Consider the following 9,363-nt stretch of genomic DNA (forward strand, 5'->3'; position numbering starts at 1 on the left):
ACTTTTAGCCCCTTAGACCCACCAAAAACCTCTCCTTTCTGATCTGTCATTTGGTCCTCACACCTACCCTGGGAAATCAAAGGCAAGGCAAGCATTCTTATTGTCTCCACAGTACAGATGAGGAGACTGAGTTCTAAAGATCCTTGTGTCCAGGATAGGGCATGGGGTTACAATGTTCCAAGGTTGGGTGAAAAGCATAGCATTTGAGGCAGCAGGGGTGCTGAGGACTCCCCAGACCTGATCTATGGAGTCTTAGCTTCCTGACAACAATATTTGGTTTCAGGGGCTGATGGTGGCCATCTTGTACTGCTTTGTTAACAATGAGGTAAGGAGTGGGGAATCACTGTGGGGGAGGTGAGGGAAGGGGGAAGAGGAGTTAAAAGGACTGGGAGAAGTTACTGCCTTGATTGATTCTTTGGAGGCACTGGGCAGAGAATAGGAGGGTGGCTGCTCCTTAGCTAGATTTTCCAACCTACCCATATAACCCATTCGTAATCCAGCTTTTCTCTCAGAGTACCTACTTTGTAAGGAATCTGAATGTTTTTCATCCCAGAGATATATTCCTCTTCTCCCATGCCCCTTTGCCTTTTTCAGTTACCTACATTTTGCAGTTGTCCAATGTAACTTTAGGAAGATAACCTCATTCGAATGGCTTTTAGCCCAAGCATAATTAGAGAAGTCTGTCTGTTACCAAGAGATCATAAGATGAATGTCAAAGCTACATAGAAATTAATTGATTAATTAACCAATTACTGAATTCACCAAACATTTAGGGAGCCATGTACTGTGCAGAGGAAAATACAAAGTTTCCCCCTTCAAAGAGGTGCCAGTGTAGCAGGAAAGATTCATGTACTACAGAGAGTATTAAGTGCACAAGAGAGCTACAGTGTCATGAAAACATATAGAAAAAAAAAAGATCACTCCTAGCCAGGACAGCAGGAAAGGCTGCTTTGAGAAGGTATCATTGCAACTGAATCTTAAACACTGAATGAGAGTTCAACAAGTAGAGAAGGCATTGCCAGCATAAGGAAGGGATTGAGCACATAATGGGAGAGCACAGGGTATGTTAAAGGGTTCACTCTGTAGGTAGTTGGAAAAGTAGGTCTGGAGGCCATGGATGGAGTTGTAGGTTTGGCAGTCACAGGTGTTGAGGGAATGATGGAAGCTATGTGAGTAGAATCAGAGAGCTCCAATAGAAGACCAAGAATAGGATTGCCTACATTTAGAAGGTAGGAAGAGGGAGTAGAGCCAGCAAAGGAGACATAGAACCAGTGGTCAGAGGAGTAAAAGGAAAGCTGGGAATGGATAGCAGTACAGAAGCCAAGAGAGAAGAGAATCTCAAGGAGGGCAGGGTTGTCCACAGTGTCTGATGCTTCAAAGAGTGCTAAAGAAAATAGAGACTGAGAAAGGTCATTGAATCAAGCAATTAGTAAGTCCTCCATGACCTTGAAAAGAACAGACCCAGTAAAGTATGGGCTTGTTGTGTAGTCATGTTCAGTCATGTCCAACTATCTGTGACCCCTTTTGGAGTTTCCTTAGCTAAGAGACTGGAGTGATTTGCTATTTCCTTCTTTAGCTCATTTGACAGATGAGGAAACAGAAGCAATCAGGGGTTAAGTGATTTGTCCAGGATAACATAGCTAGTAAGTGTCTGAGGCCACATTTGAACTCAGGTCTTCTTGAGTCCAAGCCCAGTGCTCTATCCACTGCACCACCTAGCTGCCCTAAAGCATGGGGAATAGAGGGCAAATTACAAGTGCTGAGGAGTGACTGAATGGTAAGAAAAGTGATTATAGTCTTTAAAGAATTTTGGCAATAAAAAAAGGTCAAGAGATGGAGCAATAGCTTGAATGGGGTAATAGAGTGAGGAGGGTTCTATTTATTTTTCAAGATAAGACAGACCTGAGCATGTTTGTAGACAGAAAGGAACCAGGAAAGAGGGAAAAACCGAAAATCTATAAGACAGCACGCCTGAACTTCGTCTTTGCGTCTCCCTCTACACAGTGCAAGGCTCTGTAAATGTTGACTGAATTCACTAATTAGCCAAGAACTGAAGGAAGCAGAAGGGTAGACAGGCCCAAAAAGGATGGCCACTTTTTCCTCTAAAGATTGGAGGGGAGGAGGAAGGAGTGACTGCAGTGATTAAGAAAGGACGGGGGAGTTTAGAAAGGTCTTGAGGAAGCTCATGTCAGAGGGACCTCTGAAAAACAGAAATCAAGGCTGTCTGCTTTGAGTGTATCTGGTTTTGAGGGCTTTGAGTAAGGTTGGGAGCTCAGCAAGAGAGGTTTGGCATGTTTGCTCTGGGAATGTGATGGTGTTGTGAAGAGAATAAAAGCGAGCTGAGATCTGGGTTTTTAGATAAATTTGAAGTGGATTTATTGATCAAGCGCATGACTGCCTGGAGTATACACTCAAATAAGGCAGCCCCGTATTGGGGTATAGACTGAGTTTATAAAGGTAAAAACCACAATTGTGGAGGGGAGCTAACACAAGCAGTGACATACAGAAGCCAAGAACAGCCATTGGTTGGATCCATAGTTCAGGGCTAATTTGGAAAACATGGTGCAAGGGTACAATGACATGATCAGGGTATTTCCTAGAACAGGGTGGAGGGCACAGGGGCAGTGGAATTCCCCGAACAGGCTAGGGTCATGGAACAGGTCAGGGTCATGTTCTGGGTGAAGGGTGTGGGGGACCCTGCTTGGTCAACATCTTGGGTGGAGGACCTTGTTTGGTCAGCATAGACTTGTCCCATAATCTCTATACAGGCTTGCACCATAATCCTTATACATGCTGCTGTTTCAAGGTTTACTGATTTAGGGAACTATGCCTTGGGTAACTCTTACCCAGGATTACACCTTTAAGCTGTTACAAGCAGTTACAGGGTTTATTAAAAAAACAAAGACAAATATAAAGGGGCTTAATGGTGGCTTAATGGTGGACTCCAAATCAGGTGGCATGTGATTTGGGTTACCTTATAACAATGGAAAGTCAATATGAGGTGAATGAAAAAGTTTCCAGGCAGTAGCAAGGGCTTATGCCCTGAAGGTTTGCTATTTTTGTTGTTCAGTTATATCCAACTCTTCACAACCCCATGGGCAACTGTCTTTGGAGTTTTCCTAGCAAAGACACTGAAGGGGTTTGCCATTTCCTTTTTCAGTTTTATGCAGGCAAGGTCTTAGGTTGCTTGCCCAGGGTCACACAGCTTGTAAGTGTCTGAGGGCAGATTTGAACTCTGTTCTTTCTGACTCCAGGTCCAATATCCATTGAACCACTTAGCTTCCCCAAGGTTCACTTTACCAAAATGTTATGCATAAGATCTGGCCTTCCTTACAAGGGTATGAAAATGCAGCTTCTTCATTTACTGATAGCCCCGAGGGCAGAGGTGTGTGTCAGTGGGAAGGGGGGGAGGGGCTGATGCACAAGCCCCCCTCCCCTCCAGAGTCTAACTAGTGACCTTGTACATCTGAGTCATCACTTGAGGGAGTGCCACCAGAGCCAGGCAGTTAACAAGGACAATGAAAGTCAATTCAAAGATTGTTTTCTCTCTGGCATCGGAGAGGCAGAACAACTAGGGATAGAGACCACTGTGATTTATTCAGTTGGGCCCCTGAGAGATGGGATCTCTGGCCACTTAAGCCCAAGGACTGGGGTAGGGAGGTGGGAGGGCATTTAGGATGGAAAATGCCTTTGTTCACTCTTTCTCCACTTTGGGGGAAACTGCCTAAATAGAAAATATAAGGTGAAAGGAGTAGGAAAAGACCTATACCATGTCAGACACATCTGAAAAGCCCAGGAGTTGGAGGAGGGGAGGAAGTGTGACTTTCCCAGGACTGAGCAGGCTACTAAGAGGCCAGGCCATGAACAGTTCTCAGGCCCTCCCCTCACCTTATGCTTCTCCACCCCTCTGTGAGAAAGGGTTGAGTCAGGCTTCTCTCCTAGGTGACCTCCAGGTCCTTAGAGATCATCTAATCCAGTGCCCTTGTAGAAGGGAAGAAAGTGAGGCAGAGAGAAGCACCTCACCCAACATCAGAGTTCAGATCTGTGATTGTCTTGTGATTCTCAGCTCATACTGAGATAATTCTCAATAAGATGTATGGTGGGGCAGAAACCTTATTCCCTTCACAGTGATTGGATCATAAGAATACAAATTTAGAACTGGAAGGGACTTAGGAGTCCAGTGAGTGTTGGCTAACCTCTTAATTTACAAATGAGGAAATCAAGGCATAGCTAAGGGTCTAGGGCAAGATTTAAACTCAGGCCTTCCTGAGTCCAAGCTCAGCCCTCTACCCACCAAACTGCCTAGGAAGGAGGAGATAGTGAAAATCTATCTAGTGCATCTTAAAGGTCCAACTCTAGTAGGAGAAGAGAAAAGGAGGCTAGCCCAGAGATGTTGTCTGTTCCTTTCTTCCTATTCCTCCTGGGTACCCAGGCTCCTTCTAGATTCTGGGGATGGCTCAGCAAAGTCAATGAACTGCCATAAATGGTTTGTGATGAATGAGGGGCAGTCCAGGATGCCTTGCCTTCAGTTTTCCCCAGTGGGTCCTTTGGAAGGGCTTTTTAAAAAATGAATAAAACGTTGAAATGTGTGAAAATAAAAATGCTTGGCCTCGTGTTCCCTTCAGGAATTATTCACAGGTCTTATAGTCAAACCTCTCATCTTCTCCCTCTCTCTCTGCCTTAGTGGTGATTTGCTGCCCTGGCCCTAGATCTGGGTCTTTCATTTTATGGTTCTCAGAAGAGAGGATAGGCACATTTCCCCTAACCCCCAAGAGCACAAACTATTCCTGAGGCTTAAAGCAATAACATTGGAACATGGGGCATAACTGGAAAAAAACACCCCAAAATAAGCATTTATTAAGGCACACCTACTATGTGCCTGGCACTTTACAAATATTATTTCATTTGACAGATAAGGAAACTGAGGCAATCAGGGTTAAGTGATTTGTCCAGGATAACACAGCTAATAAGTGTCTGAGGCCAGATTTTTTTTTTTAAAGCAATCGGGGTTAAGTAACTTGCTCAAGGTTATATGGCCAGTTATTTCTGGGTGTGGTGCTGAGTATCTGAGCCCAGATTTGATCCCCAGGTCATCCCAACACTGGAGCCAGTGCTCTTACTCGCTGAGCCACCTGGCCGCCCCTATAAGGCCAGATTTGAACTCAGGTCTTCTTGAGTCCAAGTCCAGCATTCTATTCACTGCACCATCTAGCTGCCCTATGATCCTCACTACAGCCTTGGGAGGTAGGTACTATTACTATTTTACAGTTAAGGAAACTGAGGCAGAGGTTAAGTGACTTGCCCAGGATCACACAGCTAGTAAGTTATCTAAGGCCAGAATTGAACTCAGATCTTCCTGACTTCAGGCTCAGTGTTCTACCCACTGTGGCAGCCAGCTGCCTTTTCACCAAAGAGTCGGGGAGAGAACAAGATTCCACAGGCAGAATTTGGCTGAGAAGGGTGAGACAGGCCTCTTCTATCTTCTACAACCACATCACTTTCCCAACCCCCTCTCCTTTTTTCCACCTTCTCCCTTTCCAGATACTATCTACCTCTCCTCAACTCCAAAATACATACACACACCCCATACACACACTCAATTTCTCTCTCATTTAAAAAAAATACACCTCAGCCTAGATTCCTGACTAGGAATTGCCTTTGATTCATGTTGGAACAGAGTATCCCATTACCCATAATCACTACCTTTATTACCTTTTTGCGAGTGAAATTGATTGTGTAACATTTACAGGGACTCTAGCCTTGGATATGACTTTATGGCCAAATTTCCCAAAAGCCATTAGACCATCAAAATTTTCTTTTACCCACCAATAATAATGCATTAGCCTTGATCATTCATGTATCCCCTTTCCCATTGGTTTTTCCTGGTGTTAAAGTTTCTTTCTCCTCCCTCTTTATCCAACTATCATAAATGATAAACATACGCAGCTTTTCCCACCCACCCCTACATGAACATCTAGTCCCATGAAGATCTAATGCATAGGAGTCAGAGGAGTCAGTTGGGTTTAATGGAAGGAGGAAAGGCCTAGGAGTCCCAAGGATTCTAGTCCAGGCTCCACTCTGCATGACCTTTGGCAAATCACTTCATCCCTCTAAGCCTCAATTTTCTTATCTGTAGAATGGAGATGATACTACTTCTACCAAGGTTGTTGTGAGGACTACATGAGGTCATGACCATGAAAATGCTTTTTAAACTGCAAAGCACAATCCCAATGTGAAGTTCTATTGTCATTTAATGTCTCATCTTCACATCCCATCACCAGATCTGCATTAGGCTAGCTGCCTGATTTTCTTTAGGTCCGTCCCGATTCCTTTTGGGTTCTGGCCTCCTCTCAGCTGCCTCTGAGAGAGAAGTGACATGTGTTGCCATCTCCCAGAAGGCCACAAAAGGACACAAGTCGTTCTCTTTGGGCCAATGCCACAGATGGTGAGAGCGTCTCTCTATGCCCAGGGTTGCTATGGCAATGCTTCAGACCTATGGGAAAGATGGCCAGAAGACTGACTCTGGAATCTGCCATGTCTATTCTGGGTACTGAAGACACAAAGGCATAGGAGAGCTGAGGAAATGGAGAGGGGGGCAAGAGGAAGGTAGGGATGCGGGAGGCAGTGTTGAATTTTGGCCAAAGTTGGTTTCCTCTTGCCATTGCTTGGAAAGAAGGAAAGAAACATTTACTATTAAGGAACTACCCTGTGGCAGGCACTTAACTGATCACTTTATCTCGTTTGATCCTTGCAACAACCTTGGGAGGTATATGCTATAATTATCCTGATTTTACAACTGAGGAAACAGACAGAAAACAACTAAGCAATCTGTCAAATATCACACACCTAATTAGTGTATGAGGCTGGAACTCAGGTCTTCCTGACCACAGGACCTAGATGCCTTTAGAAAATGTTTGCAGAAAATAATAATAATAATAAATGTTATTAGTTGTAATGATGATGATGATATCTAGAATTTAAGTACCTCAGAATCCATCTAATTCAACCCCCTCAGTAGAAATTGAGGTCCAGGAAGATAATGGAATTAAACAAAAAACATAGTTTATTCACTTTTATAACTTTGATGACCATGGTGTCAATGCCTATTAAGTGCATTTTTCTGATTGGAACAATGAGAAGCATTTGAAAGTCCTGTCTTCATGGCAGATCTCCTATTCTTTGTATGTTTTTTGTTGTTGTTTTGGAGGGGGTAAGCCAAGACAATTGAGGTTAACTGACTTGCCCAATGTCATATAGCTAGTAAGTATCAAGTATCTGAGGCTGGATTTGATCTTGGGTCCTCCTGACTCCAGGGTAGGTGCTCTATTCACTGTGCCACCTAGCTGCCCCAAAACTCCTATTCTTATGAGACATCTTACAATCTAGGAAATCTCCCCATAGGTGAGGGAATTTTCCACAGATATCCCTGATTTCTCTCAGTTCCTTTGGCTCCTTATCAGAGGCTCATGTTATCTCCTGATCTAGGCAGAGACCCGTGTCACCCACAGCTTATATGAGAACAGCTGAGGTCAGTTCTGCTTGGCATAGGTCCCCATCAGTAACTGGAGCAATGTAGGATCAGGAGGCCAGCATGGCCAGAGAGACAGGAAATGGAATTTCTCTGTTCTCTTTTTCCTCTCTACACTGGTCTTGTTTCGGTGACTTCAACTCTGAAAGCAGCAATAGTGTGTGCTTTGGGCACCCCATCAGGCAAGCCCTATAATCTGCCTGGTGCCGTGTTGTAAGGCTGCAGTAACTTGTATGCACAGAGAAGACTTCTCTGGACATTATCAGCTTTGAACAGAAAAGTTCTTTTAAGGGATGGCATGCAGGGTGGTGCAGACATCTTACTGTGCTACATTAGATGGATGGGAGCTTTTGAGAAGAGGAGGAGGAAAGAGATGGGGGAAGGTAGGGAGTGCAGTGTTTGCCTCAGATACTTGGAAGGGGAGCCCACAGCTGGCTTACCTTTCCAACAGCAGCTGCACATCTGGCACAGCAGGCAATCCCTACTGGAGGGAGAGCCTAAACCTCAAATATGGTCAAGAGTGACTCTGAGTGCAAGTAAGTGCCCAGAAGAGATTCATCCTTCTGGTTCTGGGAAATTACATGTAGTTTCTTGCCTGCCAAAGAAAGCAACATTTACCTTCAAATTAAGAAGCAGTTTCCATTCTCTTAATCTCAGGGACTGGCTATATAGCTCCAACATGGAGGATAGCATTTCTGAGGTCAGGAGCCAGCTTTGGGGACACATTATTGGTACCAGAGTTCTTGACTATACCTCTGGGACAAGTCTTCTCCATAGGCATGCAGGGAGCTAAGGCAGAAGTCACCAAGGCTGTTTGTGTCCTTTTGGCTCTAGGAGAAGGATGATACTGCCTTATATTTTGCTGTCAATACAGTCTGTTTCCTGGGTACCTGCCTTATTTGGCTGCTATTCTGAATTCTGCTTGATGGAGTAAGGGTGATGTCCTGGACTGTATCCAGCAATTCCAATGCACACTGTGTCTCCCTCTGTGGTCATTTCTACGGTTATAGAAAAGGTGTGTGTGTGTGTGTGTGTGTGTGTGTGTGTGCGTGCATTTGTGTGTATGCACATACATACATACATACATATACACATACACACACTTTGGTGTACTGGTATGTGTACATATGTACTGTTCATGATATGATATTCTCTGTATCATGGAGGCTAACCATTTCTGAGCTACCTCCAGATGTTTAAGACCAACCTTGGTTTATCAATTCGCTTCAACTCTCTTGCTCCCAATAACCTCCTTATCTCTGCTGTGCTCTTCAGGTTAATGTAGACATATTCATAGACATATTTGGAAGAGACCACTTCACGGGATCACTGGGTCACAGATTTAGAGCACTGAGAGAAATTAAACACTAATGCCCTAATTTTGAAGATATGGAAACTGAGGCCAGGCTATTAGATGGGAAAGCCAGGATTCAGTCTGACTCCAAAGGTCAAAATACCAGAACTAGAACCTAGCTCCTCACACTGGTTCTGTACTCTTATCTCTATACTAGGCTCCTTGTTCCTTAAATCTATTCATTTTTACCTATTGGTTAGAAATATGGGTTTAGCAGCACTCCAGTAGAGGAAAAGGAGGTATTATTTGGTCTTCTCTGAAAGGGTCCAGTCTCACTATAGACTATGAAATTAAATTAGGAATATGTGATCTCTGTGAGTCTCTCTGTCTGTCTCTTATTTGTCTCTTGTCTTCTCTTCTCTTATTTTCTCTCCTCTCCTCTCCTCTCCTCTCCTCTTTTCTTTTCTTTTCTTTTCTTTTCTTTTCTCTCTCTCTCTCTCTCTCTCTCTCTCTCTCTCTCTCTCTCTCTCTCTCTCTCTCT

At 44.0% G+C, this 9,363-nt stretch overlaps 1 protein-coding gene across 2 annotated transcripts in view; it reads left to right on the forward strand.

Annotated features, from left to right (window-relative positions):
* The window catches only part of GLP1R (glucagon like peptide 1 receptor), an 83,565-nt gene that overhangs the window by 73,520 nt on the left and 682 nt on the right, over nucleotides 1-9,363 (forward strand). For both annotated transcript variants that reach the window (XM_069073613.1, XM_069073612.1), the window contains exon 12: nucleotides 284-325. In XM_069073613.1, the coding sequence (XP_068929714.1) occupies nucleotides 284-325 (42 nt within the window). The remainder of the gene's footprint in view (nucleotides 1-283; nucleotides 326-9,363) is intronic.

This window comes from Petaurus breviceps, unplaced genomic scaffold (assembly GCF_028583685.1).
Source record: "Petaurus breviceps papuanus isolate PSGF00001 unplaced genomic scaffold, PetGlider_PUasm1.0 90865, whole genome shotgun sequence".
Lineage (NCBI taxonomy): Eukaryota > Metazoa > Chordata > Mammalia > Diprotodontia > Petauridae > Petaurus > Petaurus breviceps.